Source organism: Aureobasidium melanogenum (genome assembly GCF_000721775.1).
Source record: "Aureobasidium melanogenum CBS 110374 unplaced genomic scaffold scaffold_9, whole genome shotgun sequence".
NCBI classification, from domain to species: Eukaryota; Fungi; Ascomycota; class Dothideomycetes; order Dothideales; family Saccotheciaceae; genus Aureobasidium; species Aureobasidium melanogenum.
This window is the reverse complement of record NW_024470061.1, coordinates 54,869-71,990: the sequence shown is the minus strand read 5'-3', so window position 1 is coordinate 71,990 and position 17,122 is coordinate 54,869. Positions and strand designations below refer to the sequence as shown.

At 50.5% G+C, this 17,122-nt stretch overlaps 7 protein-coding genes across 7 annotated transcripts; 2 read left to right on the top strand and 5 right to left on the bottom strand.

The window, feature by feature from the left end:
- Positions 1-9: 9 nt before the first annotated feature.
- Positions 10-1,941, bottom strand: M437DRAFT_47794 (UDP-glucose pyrophosphorylase; the record flags this gene model as incomplete). The annotated part of the gene is made up of 3 exons (XM_041021530.1): positions 10-1,377; positions 1,435-1,530; positions 1,855-1,941. The coding sequence occupies 3 exons, from the start codon at positions 1,939-1,941 to the stop codon at positions 10-12; spliced, it is 1,551 nt and encodes a 516-aa protein (XP_040880041.1).
- Positions 1,942-3,397: 1,456 nt separating this feature from the next.
- On the bottom strand, positions 3,398-5,695 carry M437DRAFT_47787 (exocyst complex component Sec6; the record flags this gene model as incomplete). Its single annotated transcript, XM_041021527.1, has 1 exon — positions 3,398-5,695. The coding sequence occupies one exon, from the start codon at positions 5,693-5,695 to the stop codon at positions 3,398-3,400; it is 2,298 nt and encodes a 765-aa protein (XP_040880040.1).
- A 274-nt stretch (positions 5,696-5,969) lies between these two features.
- M437DRAFT_47932 (mitochondrial 54S ribosomal protein YmL33) lies at positions 5,970-6,242 on the top strand (the record flags this gene model as incomplete). The annotated part of the gene is made up of 1 exon (XM_041021557.1): positions 5,970-6,242. One exon carries the CDS (start codon positions 5,970-5,972, stop codon positions 6,240-6,242), a length of 273 nt encoding a protein of 90 aa, XP_040880039.1.
- A 391-nt stretch (positions 6,243-6,633) lies between these two features.
- Positions 6,634-7,719, bottom strand: M437DRAFT_65633 (DUF1751-domain-containing protein; the record flags this gene model as incomplete). Its single annotated transcript, XM_041024618.1, has 2 exons — positions 6,634-7,291; positions 7,349-7,719. The coding sequence occupies 2 exons, from the start codon at positions 7,717-7,719 to the stop codon at positions 6,634-6,636; spliced, it is 1,029 nt and encodes a 342-aa protein (XP_040880038.1).
- A 329-nt stretch (positions 7,720-8,048) lies between these two features.
- Positions 8,049-9,842, top strand: M437DRAFT_47674 (uncharacterized protein; the record flags this gene model as incomplete). Its single annotated transcript, XM_041021504.1, has 1 exon — positions 8,049-9,842. The coding sequence occupies one exon, from the start codon at positions 8,049-8,051 to the stop codon at positions 9,840-9,842; it is 1,794 nt and encodes a 597-aa protein (XP_040880037.1).
- A 430-nt stretch (positions 9,843-10,272) lies between these two features.
- M437DRAFT_47973 (SWI/SNF chromatin remodeling complex component) lies at positions 10,273-12,825 on the bottom strand (the record flags this gene model as incomplete). The annotated part of the gene is made up of 1 exon (XM_041021565.1): positions 10,273-12,825. The coding sequence occupies one exon, from the start codon at positions 12,823-12,825 to the stop codon at positions 10,273-10,275; it is 2,553 nt and encodes an 850-aa protein (XP_040880036.1).
- A 1,112-nt stretch (positions 12,826-13,937) lies between these two features.
- Positions 13,938-15,757, bottom strand: M437DRAFT_47553 (laccase precursor; the record flags this gene model as incomplete). The annotated part of the gene is made up of 3 exons (XM_041021474.1): positions 13,938-14,290; positions 14,345-15,570; positions 15,624-15,757. 3 exons carry the CDS (start codon positions 15,755-15,757, stop codon positions 13,938-13,940), a joined length of 1,713 nt encoding a protein of 570 aa, XP_040880035.1.
- Positions 15,758-17,122: the final 1,365 nt, after the last annotated feature.

Genomic DNA, 17,122 nt, shown 5'->3' with positions numbered 1-17,122 from the left:
TCTTTTTCTCTAGTGCTCGAGAAGTCTCAAGCTACCCTGGACAACGACGTTCTCAAGGATGGAACCCGGAGGAATATCGATGGTCTGACCCTCGCTGGCAACAATGATGACGGTACCCTTGAAAGTGACACCACGGCCGAGGTTGACGGGACCAGTGATGGTCAAGTGGTCGAGCTCGAGAATCTTGGGGATGCTGGGGATACGGCTCTGGAAGCTCGAGACCTTCTTGAAGTCGCTACCGAGCTTGATGAGGGGAGCGGGACCGAAGCGGTTGGGGTCCATGATGAGCTGACCGTGCTTGAGGGTGTAAAGGTCAGACTTGACGAGCATCAAGTCGGAGCAGGTCTTGACGGGAAGGAAACGACGGCGGGGGACGTTGACACCGTGTGCGTTGTTGAAGTGACGGATGGCGGCACCGACGGCGGTCTCGAGCTGGACGATGCTGACATCGGCCTCGCCCTTCTTGTCGGCGGGGATCGACTTGCCGTTGGGGATGATCTCCATGGCGAGCTCGTTGTTCTCGACAATGCGCTTGACGGCGCGGAGGTTCATCCAGATGTTGTTGGTGTTGAAGTACTTAAATTTCTTGATCGACTTGAACTCGTTCACGTGCTCCTTGGGAACCTGGGCGATTTCGAGAAGACGGGCCTGGCCCTCGTAGTCAATGATGGTACCACCCTTGACATCGGCCTTGGTCTTGTCGGTCAACTCCATGATGTACTCAGCCTTGGTGTCAACCATGTGCTGGAGGATCTTGAGGTCGACGACAGCGCCAAGGTTGTCGGCGTTGGAAAGGAAGACAATCTCGACACCGCGTTCGAGCAGCTTGTCGAGGATGCCGGAGTTGTAGAGCGACTCGAAAACGTCACCGTGACCGGGAGGGTACCAGTCAGAGATCTGAGAGTTGGCCGACTTGGGAGCGGGGAGGAGCGAGTCCTTGAGGACACGGGGGTATCTGGACTGGTTGAAGGTCATGATGTCGATGTTGTGGCCCTCGTACTTCTTGATGATGTTGGCGGTGTCGGAGTCGGTGTTGAACGAGTTCATCAAGACGAAGGGGACGTTGACGCCGTAGGTGCGGTTGAGGTATTCAATCTGTCTGACGGAAAGGTCGAGGAAAGACATGCCGTCACGGACCTCGATGACCGACTTGGGACCAACACAGCCCATGGAGGTACCGAGACCACCGTTGAGCTTGAGGACGGCGAGCTTGTTCAAGAACTCGACGGACTCCTGCTGGGGAAGGTCATTGTAGGCAACGACCTGCTCAGGCTTAGGAGGAGCAATGCGGGACCACTCGATCTCGTTGCCCTTGGCCTTGTCGTTGAGGTATCTGCGGAAGAGAGCGAAGAAGTTGTCCATCTCAGTCTCGAAACGCTATCCATCTGCGTTAGATGCTAAAAACGCACAGCTATCGAAATGCAGAAAACTCACCTGCTTCTCAGCGGGGTCGGTGACCGAGTCACACAGGTTGTTCAAGGCATTGCGCATCTGCGAGGCAGCGACCGAGGTGGAGGTGTTCTCGAAAGCCTATTTTCATGAAGTCAGCACCTTGCGAATCCGGATTGTAAAGCTGGCGAGCTGGCGAGTGCTGTGTCTTGACCGCACCACAGGACATGACGCGGATGACAACAATAGCAACGTATGTGCATAAGCTTGCAAGCGTGAAACTGAAAATGCATGTAACAAAGTGGGGGCCAAAAATGATCGCGTCAGCTCAGCTGTGCTGAGAAGCAAACGATCGAGCTCCCCCACCAAGTAGCAGCAGTCTTCGGCTTCCTGCCTCGAAGAAATGACACCGTGTCACGAAGAAAGATTTGCTACCAGCTCATGGAGGAGGGGTATTCAACGTACGACGTGGGATTGAGTCTTGCCGTGGTGTCTCTTCTCGAACTCAGCGCCGCCATTGGGCTTCAGGTGGGTTGCCATCTCGGAGGACATTGTGAATGTTGTGAATCTGAATTGAACTTTCAAGCTTGAGGATTAGAAGCTGCTCCGTGAAACGTGTGATCGTGGGCAGTTGACGAAACTCACAAGAAGAGGATCAACTCAGAAGAAGATGGTTAAGAGAAAGGAAGAGAGAGAGGGAAGGAGGACGGCTGAAACGAGTGCGCCAGGATCGTCGACTTTATAACCTGCCAGCTCCGCCTTTGGTTCGGGTCGACGACACAACAATAAATTATTAGCGGAATCAATCACAGCCTTGTCAGAATCGGGTTACAGAGCTACACTAACGCCAAGTCTACTTTTCCCCGCCGCAGCACGTTGAGAGTCGAGCTTCAACAACTTGAGCTACGACAAGGGGTTGGGAGACCTACTATTGGATGACGAAAAAGCATTTCGGCAATCATTTGTTCGAGACACTGATGCCTGACGTAACTTCTGCATCGACAAAATTGCAACGGCTGTATGTATTCACACTGCTTCCTTCGGGGTTTCAATGGCCGTTGGATGTAAACGTTCCACACGACGAACGTGAATACAGCACTTGCACCACCGCAAATAAACACTGCTGCCGTGTTAAGTAGGCAGAGCTCCACCTTGGTAGCCTCAGGAAGTCCACGAACTGATCCGACCGAGATTAAAGTGGAACATGGGGATGTCAAAGCGCTCAGCGCTGCTATTTGAGGACAAATTCCTTGCTGGCTTCTGGAAGGCTGAACTGTAACTCAGCAGGTCTTCCATTGCAACGAGAACGAGCAACAATTCTGCAAAAGCAGCCGAAAGGAAGCTAGCAACTGAGCGCAGCTTTCCCAACAAGCATTTCCAGAAGAAACGCTTGGAGCAGCTTCTCTGCAAGACCTCAATCGTAACTTGAAACTCGGGGTCGAGAGCGATCGACAGGACTGGGCGTGCGTGCGCGGCTGCCCACCCGCCACGAACCGTTGCTGTGCGAGTGAGCTCAGCCCAAGCTGTATGTGGCGGCCGTCAATGAGTGGCGGCGTCTTCTGAACTGGTGAGCAGCTGCAGCCTGCAAGCCTCTCACCAAAGACGTATGGTTGAATTCGGTAAAGGACAAAGTTGCGGCAAGCACGCGGTTGAGCCCGTGAGGTGGCGGCCTGTCCGAAGCTTCACAGCTATTCTTCTGTTGCATGATTATTGGAAAAAGCTAAAAGGGGGCACAAAATGTGATTGCACCTGAGCATGATTAATGTACTGTGCTTGAGTTAAAGAGAATCAATGTCCGACAGCACATTGTAGTACGGTCCTCTTGCTATATCTAGAGTTTCTAATCAAACCGGGTATCTTTTTTGGACCTTACCTGGAGAAACGCCACGCCACCAATAAACAGCTGTGCAGATACCCATGCAGGAACCAAAACTCAATGCGGGCCTCCGCGCCGAGCGCAAGTCCACGCACAGTGCGAATGCAGAACAACCAAACAGTCTTGTCATTATCATCTCACTTTGCTCATAACGGTCTCCATACCTCGTTCGACTTCGACTTCTGCAGCCCGGGCTTTGACGAGTCCTATCAAAGACCTATCACAGTCATCACGAGTTCTCAGAACAGCTTCGACCCAACCAATCTGCAGGTCCCAATTTTCCCGCTTGAATTGTTCATATGCATCTGCGACTGCGGGTCCTTTCTCGGCATTGAGAAGCTCGACGAAGGCATTAACAGCTCTCCATTTGTCTTTAATGGCCGGGAAGGAAGCCTCTTGAGTCGAGAAGAAGTTGAACACGGTCAAGACGTCGTCTTTAATCTTCTCGTTGAAGGGATCGCCACGTCGGAACTTGACTCCTCGGTTGCGAATAGCTGACAGATAACGGACCAGTAATTCATCGGCAAGTTCTTCGACGAGAACATCCCTCAGAGACGGGTGCAAAACGTCAGAGTAGTCAGCCAAGTAGTCTTCAAAGGTTGAGATGATCTGAGCCATTGCTTTCTTGTTGTACCAAGCAGGAGTAAAGAACTCGGCAAGAATACCTCGGAAGTCAACGGAGAATATAAGAGCTGTGAAGAGGGTTATGCAATGTGTACCGAGATCGACATAACCGTCACGCAGAGTGTCGAGCTCAGTATTTGACGACAGCGCGTATGCTGGTGTAACGATCGTTTCGTACTCGCGTCTGAAAGTTGTGAGGTATGATATCTGCCCCTGCTCTTCGTGGTCATCAATGCATGCAATTTGGTCATTGGCAATTGCAACCAGCCAATCTTGCAATGATTGCAGACCTTCTTGCTCGGCCTGTGGCATTGTGGGCGAAGTATACTTTTGTGTTTCTGAATCGATGAGTTGTTGCCACATGGATTGTCTTGATTGCAGAGCACGCATCATGGACTCAACGACACCTTCAACGACATCAGGTCTGTCAGAAGAGGATGCTACAGTAAGTTGTTCACGCAGCATGCGCCACAAATCGCCCAAAGTCTTGGTCCGTAGGTGGCCCTCTGCGTCTGTGTCGAGCGTGTTCTCTTTGCGCTCGAGGAAAGTTTGCCGATCAGTAGTCGACATGCGATCCATCCATTGCTCCACAGCATTAGTGATGAGAGTTCTGTATTCACGGATAATGTCTGCTTCTCGGTCGTCTATGACATGAGGATGAAGTTGATCAGCAGATACTCCAAGCTTATCCATCTTAGCATAGTACTTGGCGACCCAATGGACAATGGCTAGCATATGGGGAGGATTTAGCTGGTCGTCCTGGACCTTTGACATGAGGAAGTCGTGCATAAGCTTGTGATATATGCCGACATAGGTCTTGAAGATACGCCACTTTTTAGGCATGAGAGTTTGCATGCCCAATTTGACAGTGTTGAGATCATTGAAGTACCAGCGCACGCTTTTCTCCAGCTTGTCCGGATCCTCGAAGAAAGTCTCTCCAGCTTGGTCAAATTGAGCCTGACAGTTGTATTCGATGGCTTTGAGGAATTTGTCTTTGTAACCGCGCAGTTCCTTTTGGCCAGCATTCATGGACTTGAAGCGGGAGGCCAGGTCTTTGAACTCGCGGTGGGCGTGCTGAAGTGCTTCGACCTGGCGGTCTTTCTCCTCTTCTTTCTCGACAATCAAGGCCAAACGTACGATGATGCCATTATTGCCTGACTGCACGAGAGGAATCAGGTTTAGACATGCAGAACCTACGTGCTCGTCAAACCAATCGATCACATCATCCAGCCTGGTGAAGTGGTCTTGCAAAGTGGCACCTGTCTCGCCAAGCTGGAGATTGTTTATGAGCTCGGTACCAGCATCTTCAGTTGAAGACTTGATCGAGTCCAAAGCAATATCCCGAATGTCGCGCAATTTGGTAAGGCCATAATGTATAGCAAGGAGATTGTCTTGATTCTCGGTGTTTTCATCATCCTCGCGGAGCAAATTTTCGAGATCGTCCAAATTGCGACCAAAAGACTCGATCTGGGCCTTCATATCTTCGACTTGGGCAAAGTTGCGATGTGTTTGAGCCACTTTATCGACAAATGGAAAGTCCTGGATCATGTTCTGGGCCTCAACGCAGAGACGATCGATCTTGATCATCTCGTCCTTGATCAAGTTGACAGTATGTTGACCATCGTTGATGCTGGACATTCCTTGTTGGGTAATTTCGAGCTGCTCCTTGAGACCTATGCGTAGCTGGCCATCGACAGCGGCCTTCTTGCGCGTGAATTCACTCTTCAATGATGCGATCTTGTCCAAGTCGTCAGGATGCCGCAGGAGCTCGGCCAATCTGTTGGTAACATCGTCGGTATCATTCATGGTGAGAGAAGACGTGTGCTACTGGCTGTCCAGAAAGCAGCAACACACAGATGCATCTACAAGTGACGCGTGGGAGTAGTCGTACACGGAGGTGGTGGTTGCGGGGATCGGAGGAAACAAATCGGCGGGCCGACATGCAATCATCAATTGCACTTGCAGCCGCCATCAGCTTTTCTCATTTCCAGCCCGACTGTTTGTTGCGCGACCCTCCTCGTGAGTAGCAAACAAGACTCGTACCGCCGCTGAATCTTGTACTGATACTCTACAGACAGCCATGTCGTACTTCCGCATCACTCTGCTTCGCTCGTCAATCGGCCTGCCCAAGCAGGCGTCGGGCGTCCTCAAAGCCCTCGGTCTGCGCAAGCGCATGAAGACCGTCTACCACCCCGTATCGCAACAGGTCGCCGGTCAAATCTTTGCCGTCAAGGAACTCGTCGACGTCCAGGAGGTTGATCAGAAGTTCTCTCCGGAAGAACTCAAGGAACTCAGGAGGCCCGACTCTGGCTTCTATGTCGAAAGCCGTGTCCAGGATCAGCGCATGGATTGAAGCAATCCATATCTACACCATTCGAACCACTCATCGACATTATCTCCGTCGTGCTCGCACGCCTATTCATACCAAGCCGAGAAGCTGGAAGATTCAATCACCATGCTGAGGCCTACGATATCCTATCCTGTTTAAGGCGTATAAGGAGAAAAGATATGGATTTTTTTCTGGGAAGGGACTTGCTACATATTTTGTTTGGGAGCGCGAGGGACAGCATGGATCAAGAACTGCTACGGCACTTTGACTGCAACGAACCTTAGAAATGTACGAGTACGCTGTGTGCTAGCTTAGGGCACGATCATCTCAAACATACGATCGCATTGTGTTTTGAACTTGCTTCGCGATTGTTGGTTCTTTTTGGGACATTCGGAAAGCGCAAACATCATCAAATTTATGCAGTTGTAGATTCCGCTGTACCTGCTGTCTCGGCTGTTTGTGATTCGGCAGGAGTACGAGCTGCCGCAGCTGCGTTCAGTCTTTGATCGAGGGCCTTCAAGGCAAGTGCCCTCCTGCGCTCTGCTTCTTCTCGCCTCCCTCCAACATGACCTCCTCTTCCGCCAGTCATCAAACTGGGTAGTCCACCTTCAGCGCGTGCGGAAGCTTGTTCGTTGCTTTGATCGATGGCTTCTTCAGAGAATGGCACACATAGCTTGAAAGCCACCAAAGTCTTGTAGACCGAATCGCACAAAGGATCGAGAATGACCTGGATCGAGTCGGGAAAGAATTGGCTGAAAGCGAAAGCATCGCTAGCATCGCCTTTTATAACAGCTTCTTCGCCCGTGGCAGTTGTGGCCAGTAGAGGGGACACTCTGTAGAAACGCAAATAAATCCAAGAGGTCAAGAAACCCAGCCATGACAAGAAGAAAGCGGTGTCAGTGCCTAGTAGGGGGCCAGACAAGCTGTTCAGCAAGACAAAGACGGCAGGGAAGTGTTTGACACGGATACGGATGGCGGCACGGAAGAGGGACACGGTGTGTTCAGGGACGAGCTGTTTGAAAGCGACAAGGAAAGCGGCTTCGAGGGCAACATTGCCATTGATGATGGTGTTGCTGATAACGACATGTCAGCAAGGAGTTTGTGTATTATGGCAACAGAGATGGACTCACGCTCGGACCTGACTTCCTGTGATGGAGAACCACAGGAAATAGACAACAAAGGTCAATAAATTCGGGATCATGGTCACGAACAGGACAAACTTTGCGAATTCTTGAGTGGACCAGGCGCGTTCTAGATATCTCCCTCCATAGAAGATGGTGACGGCGGATATGACAAAGCTGGCGAGGTTGGTCTCAACCAGGGCAGCAGTAAGAGCGGTCCATGGATATTTCAACGATTTCGCAGGGATGATGGCTAGGGCAGGGACGGCCTGAACGCGAATGAGACTGCGCACACTGAACGAGGCATTGAGCAAAGAGCAGATCAGCAGGAGGAGCAATAGTGCGCGGGTCAGCGGGGGCAGATTGATGCGGATTGGCATGGCGACAAGAAGGCAGAAAGTCCAGCGAGTGACATGGTCAAATCAATCAACAACGTAGCTTCCCTGTCGCGCGTCAGCAGCCCCCACATTCTTTGAGCTTTGGCGGGGAGCGAACAAGGGAAGCACGGCGGGCATGGCGGAGCGGACACTAGTAATATAGCTTGGCATGCCGGTAGAACTGGCTGGTCCTTGCCCGTCGAGGTTGGTCGCATGTGTCGCATCGCATACCTTCTCAGCCAGTCTTTATCGCAAGTGTCAATTGCATCAGAGTTCTTGTCATCGGTATCTGCACATAGTTGGCAGCAGGCTCTTTCTTCCCTCTAGGCGCAATGGGTGACGGCGCTCTGGGCTCGGACCACATCAACTACCTGATCCTCCGCTATCTACAAGAAGCAGGACACGAGAACGCTGCGAGAGCTCTGCACCAAGACTGGCATCGTCCGCAAGAATATGGCGATCCCGAGAAGCTGCCATTTGCTCCTCTCGTCAAGCAGCACGAGCTGGTCCACATCATCCAGGATGCCATCTTCCACGACCAACTACTCTCCCAGGTCACCAACCAGTCGCGACGCTTCAACTTGACCACCAGACAATTCGCCCATCGCTCCTCGACCGACAGACGACCCTCTACGAATCAACATGACTTTCCGCTCCCTCCTGCCAAACGCTCACGCAAGAGCAATGACTCGCTCAACCCAGACAGCATGCACATCGATCCTACACCACAAGACCATGATCAAGACGCAGACCCCGACCCTACACCTGATGCCCCGGAGCCAGAACACATCCCCACCACCTCATCTGCCACTCAGACCGACAAGAAGCTCAAGTCCAAGTCCGAGACCATGTACTGGGCCCTGGATCAACCCGACGCTTCCATCATGCATGCTCTGTGGAATCCTCAACTCTCCCAATCCACCCGCTTGCTCACTGTAGGAGAATCTTTGTGTCGCTTCTACGACCTGCCACACCACACAAAGAACGGTACACAGCGTGCTCACCATACCGACGCCGAGACCATGCCCAAGGGCTCCGTCATCACGGCTGCCTGCTGGCACCCTTCTGGCCGCTACGCTACCTGTGCCCTTGACTCTACCCGCCGCCTACCAGACGGCAGTCACGAATCCGTGAGGTCTATGTTTGACGCTACTGTTCAAGGCACGAAGAGGTTGTATGATCTTCATGGTTATCTGCTCCAGCATTCTGCCATAATTGTCGCTCTACGCTACAACAATGCCGGTACCCGCCTGTTGAGTGTCTCGACAAATATGAAACGTGGTCTGGTCGAGATCTGGGATGCTAGTCAAACCACCACCTCGCTAGATCCTGTCGCAGTCAAGCTCTTTAACCAGCCCGTTATTGATGCTGTCTGGGCCTCTGACGACTCAATCGTTGTCTGTGGTGAGAATCGTCTCGATTTTTATCAAATTCATGATGCTTCACTACCTAATGGTGCTGATGCGAATGGCGACTCTTTTGCCTCTACCGGCACCAGAAACTTTGCTCTTCAGTATTCGCATCCTACAGATAAGCAGTGGGACAAGGTACGATATGACTCTGTGAACGGTGTTGTTGCTGCAACTTCATCGTCCGATGACTGCACTATATTGCTCGCCAAGACTAGCCCTCGTTGGACTCTTTTGCCTGGCTTCCCCACTGAAGGTCCTGCCAGCAAACGTGCTACCGCCATGGCATTCCAACCGATTGACACTTCGAAAACAAGCAGTTCGTCATCGTCAAGGCGCCTTGCCGTGACTCACGATTCTGGACTCGTCAGAGTCTATAGAGTTACCTCCGACCTGTGTGAGACCTTGCACGAGTTTACTATGGGCCCTCACGAAGCTGCTTTGGCTTTATCGTGGTCCCCTGCAGGTTCCTGTCTGGCCGTAGCAAGTGAAGAGGCTGTAAAAATCTGGGACCTCAGCGCCGGATCCATACCTCTTCTCACATGGCGGGCCGCTGCAACACATTGGTACCGAGGCGATGAGAACAATCTACCAAACGGTGATGAAACAGGGGATGAACCAAGTCTGAATTGGGATGCCGAAGGTAAAAGATTAGTCTTCGCAGTTGGTCGTAAAGTAAGTACCTTCTTGTATCGTTCGTGCGTACCGATTTGCTAATGCCCTTGTAGATGGCCGCGATACGTTTGCTCATGCCTTCTAAATCTGCGCCGTCGCAAGATGAATTCGGAGCCGCAGACTGATTGAGTCTCGGTTCACAAAAAGCATTGAAGGAGAAACAGAAAAGTTCTTGTCATTCTTGTCAGATACCCCACATTTGAATAGCTTTACGATACACAGAAAGAGTACTCATGATAGACGAGCTATCGCATTGCCGCATGATAGCATCGGTTAGCAAATCAAGACACATTTTGGAATAGTCTCTGAAGAGATTTGAAGATGGCTTCGCATTGCACTTTCCTATAGCTCGCTCATAGAAGGCGCTGGGGTCCCGGCTGAAGAAACTAGCCCCTGGCTACATATTCGACTACGGTCGCCTGCAATTTGTCGACCGTGTAATGTGGAAACGCTTCTATCTACGTCTAGTGCCTCATTTACTCATAGCCTCCAGAAAGCCCTCACCACCTGCTTTTGTTTCAACAGCCTTGAACTTGTCACCACCGTCCAGGCCCTTCTCTGCCCGCTCATAAGCTTCTTCGCTTCTGTCCGTCAAGGTGTTCAATTCCTCTTCTGACAGCAAGCCCTTGGTTCCCTCTTCGAGCTCCACTCTTTCGCCATCTTGCTGTGCCAACAACTGCTGCAGTTCTGCAAACTCGGCACCCGACACTTCACCTGCACGCATCGATCTGAATTTGCCTTTTTGAATGACCAATTTTTCCAGTCTTCGCTTTGACTCTGCCTTTTCCAGTAACAGTGTTTCGACCGTACCTTTGGTTGCGAATCTATACACGATGACTGGTCTTGTTTGGCCAATACGATGGGCACGGTCTTGTGCCTGCAGATCCTGTTGGGGGTTCCAATCGCTGTCGAAGAGGAGGACTGTATCTGCAGCTGTAAGGTTGATTCCTTGGCCACCTGCACGGGTGCTCAAGAGAAAGATGTTGGTCTTGGATTCTGTCGAGTTGAATTGAGCGATTTGCTCTTGTCGGTCTGGCTGCGAAACACCGCCGTCGATGCGGCTGCATTTCCATCCACGTAGGACTTCGCAATAAGTCTCGATTAGGTCGAGCTGAGTCTTGAATTGACTGAAAATGAGCACCTTGTGACCACGTTTTAGCAGTGTTGGCATCAGAGAGTCCAGCAAGAGCATTTTGCCACTCTCGGTGACCAGTGTCTCGTCCACATCACTATTGTCTTCCTCCACGAAAGGATAGAAAAAGTTATGAGGTGAATTGCAGCAAAGACGCAACTGCAGCACGGGGTTCTGCAATTTCTTAGCTCCAATCAGTTTCTTAGCCAGAGCCAGTGTTTGTGCTTGTTCTTGGGCTTCCTCCTCGCTCGAGTCGAGTGGCTGTTCTTCGTCCTCTGACTGTTGATTTTGCATTTGCTTAAAGTAAGCAGTGTCAGATAACTCCTCGTAGTTTTGAGCTTTCTTGGCTCGTCTGCTGCCTCGTGCGCTGGTCGTTGTTGCTGGAGTAGACGCCCGACTGGACTTGACGCTTTTGATCGGGGTCGCGCTTCCTTCCTCAGGTCTGCTTCGTTTGAGGCTGGAACCGCGAGTGCTGCGAGGTGTGGTGGTTCCGCTCAAGCTCTCAACGGCTTTGTTCTCGAGGTAGGCACGGCTATTGCCCTCCAGGATCTCTTGGTAGAGCTCTCGTTGGGTAGCCGTAAGAGGTGCGTACAACACATACTCACGCTTCTTTGGGAGAGAAGTCTCGACGTCTGTCTTGACTCGGCGTAGCAAGAAAGGTTTCAAGATGGCGTGAAGCGAAGTTACCAGGTTGGTCTTGCGCTCCTCGGACAAGATGTCTTCGTAGCCATTGCGCTGGTTCAAAGCAGAGAAATCGAACCACGACTCGAAAGATTCAAGCTTGTCAAAGATGGTGGGCATGAGGAAGTGCAGCAAAGACCACAACTCGGTTAAGTTGTTCTGTAACGGTGTGCCAGTAATCAGCAGTCGATTGGCTGATTGATAGGATTGCAGCTCCCTGATCAAGCGGCAGTTGAGGTTCTTGATGCGGTGACCCTCATCAATGATGATGAACTTCCAACCATAGTTGGCAAGGAATTTGCGGTCATTCATGCAGATTTCGTAAGAAGTACAGATGACTGGAAAGTCTTTGCTGCCAGGATTCTTGAACCTTTTCCGACGGATCTCCTCTCTTTCTTGTTTGGACCCATGGTAGAGGACAACTGGAATATCAGGAGTCCATTTGTGGAACTCGTTGACCCAGTTGCTTGTTGTACTCAGAGGCGATGCGATCAAAAATGGTCCATAAGTGCCCTTCTCGCGTAAGAAGGCGAGGAATGAAATTGTCTGAATAGTCTTTCCCAGTCCCATCTCATCAGCCAGGATGCCATTCAGTCCGTTCTCGTAAAGTGATGTGAGCCATTCAAGACCTTCCAGCTGATACGAACGCATCAGACCACCAGTTACAAGAGCAGGCTGCTTAGCAGATCGCAGGTTTTGTACTCCAATGTCGCCAGCTTTGACACCAGAGTCGGCCTCTTCAGCAAGAGCTTCATTTACTGATTTATCGCCGGCCTTGGCTTTCAAGTCGTCTTTGTTAAGATAGTCGGAGATCTTTCCACTGCCAGCCTTGGGTTTTGCTGCCGCTGCTCCTCTGGCTGATTTTCTCCTGCCTCCAGTGGCAGATTCCTCTGTCGCTTGCGCTGTTGTTTCCTGCACCGTGTTTGCTGATCGTGTTGCTCGTTTCTGACTGACTTCGGCTGCTTTCTCCGCTGTTTCCTCTCGCTTCAAAGCGCGCTTCTTACCCTTCTCGTCAGTAGCTTGGGCTTCCTCTTCCTGTCTTTGCATTTGAGCAAGCATGATGGTCGAGTATAGCTTACTCTGGTTCAACAAATATTCCAGGGCTTTGAACTTTGTATCGACAACCTTCTTGCCACCTTTCAAGTCCTTCTGTCTCTCTGCTTCAAGCTCTTGGTCACGTTTTTCTTCTTTGATTTTGCGAGCTTCTGCCATTTTTGCTTCTTCTGCTTCCATGTTGGAAGAGATTTCGCTCTTTTCCGTTTCTAAGGAAGGGATGGTCGGTTTTGCTGCATCTTCGGCTTTGGCAGCTCCTTGTGAGCGACGTGCCATGATAATTGAATATTGTGTTTGAAAAAATCGAGAATCAAATAATTATCCAGCTAAGATGTTGGCGAAATGGGAATTGATAACAGGATGTGAAAAGTGGTTGATGCACTTTCTCCGTGTCTTCAGCAATTATTCGAGGACAAGACGTGTTCCTGAATGACGTTCGCGCGTTGCTTCGCGTCGCGATCTGGTGTCACGATCTAAATTGCCGATCTTAGATTCCAGATCAGCCAATGACATACGACTATTCTTTACAACCCCTTCTTCGTCTTCTCTATCATCCCCTAGGTTCAGTATCGTGTAGGTCGTGCGTGTTTTGGAAGCATCAGAGGGATTGCTTCGACCCATGACTGTCGAATTGTTTGAACCATTCGAGGGCAGGCACGAGGTGTCCGACGATTCATGCAACTCTTGCCAGCCATCTCACGCTGTCGGTTGGCTTATTATCATGACAGTCAAGTGACCATCAGCTCAAGGCATCAATTCGATACTCATCTACTTGCTGTAATACATGTCTTACTGCTCATTTCTTTAAGTCCACAAACCCCGTTTGTCTCCTGTCAGCATCGGTTTTAGAGCCTAGATGCGAGGGTAACCCTGCTCACTATCTCCATTATTCTTACCTACTATTATGGATTAGTAGAAAGAGTATAGATACGTCGTCCAGGACAGCTGATTGACGACATGTATTTGTCCTATTGTGCTGCTGATCGTTGCTTGCAAAAGAAGACGAAGTTCAGCAATTATGACGAGGAAGCTGGTCCTGCAAGCGAAAGTGCACTGATTGCGGTCATGTTAGCGACTTCGGGTGAGTATGGCCAGACTGATACATTTGTAATAAATATCAAAGGGCCAATTGCTTGGTGAATAGTGAGTCGCTCTACTTGGGTGACTCGACGACTGATGGAATGATTGCGAAAATATCATTTTTTGATCATTAACATTATCTGTTCACGAAGATTCATGCAAGCCGATTCGAACACCGTCGACAGATACAGTTACAGACCACTGTCAATCTGAGGGAAAGCCATGTGAGTAGCGTACTGCTTCCAGTTTTGACACTGTTGCGTGAACTGCGCCTGGTCAGGCAATGAAATCTGGTTCTTCGCTTCGAGGAATTGGACTCCCAGACCCTCAGAGATATGCCAGGCAATATGGCAATGCATAAGCCAAGCACCAGGGTTATTGGCTTCGAAGGCCACGACGAGCCAGCCAGAAGCAGGTAAGGTAGCTGTATCCCTACGAGGGGGGTTCTTGAAATTCAGCTGATTCATCATGGTCGACGCATCGAAGTTGGACGATGATTGGTGTCCGAGTACAAAGAAGTCGTGACCATGGAGATGGATGGGGTCTGTTTAGTCATTTTAGCATACCACAAAATAGCTTGAGTAGGATGGAAACGTACGAGTTATGGGCGGCGACCCAGATACTTGCTGAATGACCCAGTATGTCCACACACCCTCGTTGGGGATTTCAATCACATCGTACTCCTGAGGCCAAGCTGTGCTGCCATTGAAGATATAACCAAGCGTTGGTCTATCCCAGTGAATCGACATGGAAGTGGTGTTCAAATGCCACAGGAGCAGGTTCTCCCCATTGACTGTGACGCCGTCACCGAATCCAGTGCTCAAAGTCTTTGCTTGTGCTTCAAAAGTGGATTGGTCGACGGACTGCTTCCAGTAAGGGGTTGTGGGCTGATCTATACACTCAGACTGGGGAGGAGTCTCATTGTTGTCCTCAGGCACGGAAGTGCTAGATGCGTCGTATCTGAAAATGGCACGACCATTGCCGTCGCTCGCGCTTGCACATTCATTAGCAGCCTCGGCTCTGAACCAATAGTTGCCTGATGTCTGGTTTGCATCAATTATCACATCGTACCTCTGACCGATAGCGACCAACAGCCACTCAGGAGCAGGCTCTGGGTTCACAGGAATGAAATCGGCAGCAATAATCGTGAAAGGGTGGTTATCAAGCTTGACCATCATGTGGGTATCAACCGAAGTGTTGATGATTCGCAGACGGTGCTTCTTGCCCTTGGTGAGTGCGACTGATTGATATTTGCCGCCGGGGCCATTGTCGTTTGTGCCGTTGAGCAAAAGAGTATTTGAAGGCGGTGCTCCACTTCCCTTCTGAGCATTTATGAGGGCCAGAGCATTCACCACGTCAGCGTTCTGGTAATACCAATCCATCATCGGGAAGGTACCAAGATCGATATCGTAGTTGGCAGTAGCTGGCCCGTCGATCAAGATAGCTCCCACCACGCCCATGCCATATTGGCTGGTATAGTGGCTGTGATACCACGAAGAACCATATTGCGTACAATGGAAGGTGTAAGTCTTGGTTTCGCCCGGTGCAAGTGCACATTCAGAAATACCGTTCACTCCATCCATTCCAGGCGTGTTGTACTGTCTTATCCCGTGCCAGTGGATCGAAGTGCCGTTGTTCTGCATGGAGTTGGTAACGGTGATCGAGAGAGTATCACCCCAGCTGGCTCGAATAACAGGTCCGGGTAATTGTCCGTTGAACAAGAGGCACTGTTGCTCGTGTGCTCCATCGGGGTTGCATGTCGTGTTGGTAATCTCAAGATTGTAGCTGACAGTCTTTCCAGTAGTAGGAAACTTTTGATCGAAACTGAAGAGATTGTAAGCAGAAACCTGGTGGCGATAATAACAAGGAGCACATACTCTGTGGCAATGGAAAAGCCATCCTTCCAGCAAGCGCGGGTATATGGACCATTTGAGCAAGAGCTATCTGCGACCAAACTCGAGGTGCTAACAGCAGCCGAAGACGTTGTTGAAGAGGCCTGACGACGGACCATCTTGCCCATGCCATCTCTACCCCATAGGTACTTTCTTGCGGGAGTAGCAGCGGAAGTCACAGACGCCAATGCCAACAGGCAGCTGGCGGTGAAGCTCCCGAGATGCATTGTTGCTTCTTGAACAGATGAAGAACAGACACTGAGGACTGGTTCTAATAGGACTGGTCGAGAAGAAAATTACTCCCAGATATGTAGGGAGCAAATGCTGCCAGCAGTGATGGGAAAGATGAATAAAAAGATAAGCACGTCTGACTCGGCCTTATATACACAGGATCATGGCAACTTGATTTCGACAGACGGAAGAGCGGCTCCAGAGCATAATGTGGATAGCGTATACACAGATCCACATTGCCAGGCAAATATCAAGCCCAGCCGCTGCGAACAGAGGATGCAAGGCTGCGCAGGAGCCATGGTGAACAAGCTTCCGTGTAGAGACCCATTAAAATGCAAATTATTACGGTTGGATCTTGAGATGTTGGGGGTCAGAGCGGCATACTTTGGAGCAATCAGATCCGTGATACTGTGCGAACCGTGGCATGTGGGCCACCAAACAGACAAGGCCATGCACCCGAAGATTCATGCATGTTACTCCTCTAGAAGTTGATCAGCGCAGCCTTTCGGAGTATTAGCAAGTGACGTACCTGACTTAGTGGTAAATCTCGGGACGATCGGCATAGATATTACCTAAAGTGGAACAAAGTTTACCAGTGCTACGGACTTTTTGAGATGTTCCGAGTCAAGGTTGCGGGCAGCCGTGAATGTAGAGCTGAAGAAGGATCGAAGAATCGTGGTAAGAAAGGCTGTTACCTTGGGTCTTGACTACAAGAATAGTACTGTATGCAGCATCAGCCCTGCGCAAGGCCAAGAAAGCCACGGCGTCGACGAATGCTTGTCTCGACGGCTTTCTCATTGCTTGGTATGTACAATGTCAAGATTACGCAGATGGCTGATTCAAGTATAGATCAAGTTGAAGGTGGAGCTTGGTGTACGATAGAGGAACAGGGATGGAGATAGAGTGACGGCAGAGTCGTGTTGATAAGCGTAGTGCTGACAGTGATCTGAGAGCGGTGCTAGTAGGGGAATAGGTAGACATGGGTACTCTTGTAACGAGCTGAGCACACAGAAATAGGTGTTGTGAACACGAGCAGCAGGGAGTGTGTATTGTCTGGAAGGACGACTAGCGACATGCTGTGCGGGAATAAGGCAAGAAGGATCTCCATGTCGGAGCAATGGTGGAGCTGAGATGGCTTCCTGTCACGTTGAACCTACGAAAACAAGAGTGGGCAAGATCAGAGTCGTTCTTGATGAGTGGTGATCCAAGGTTCAATGTCTTGGCCAGATGTGTGTTGCGCCTGTCATGATGAA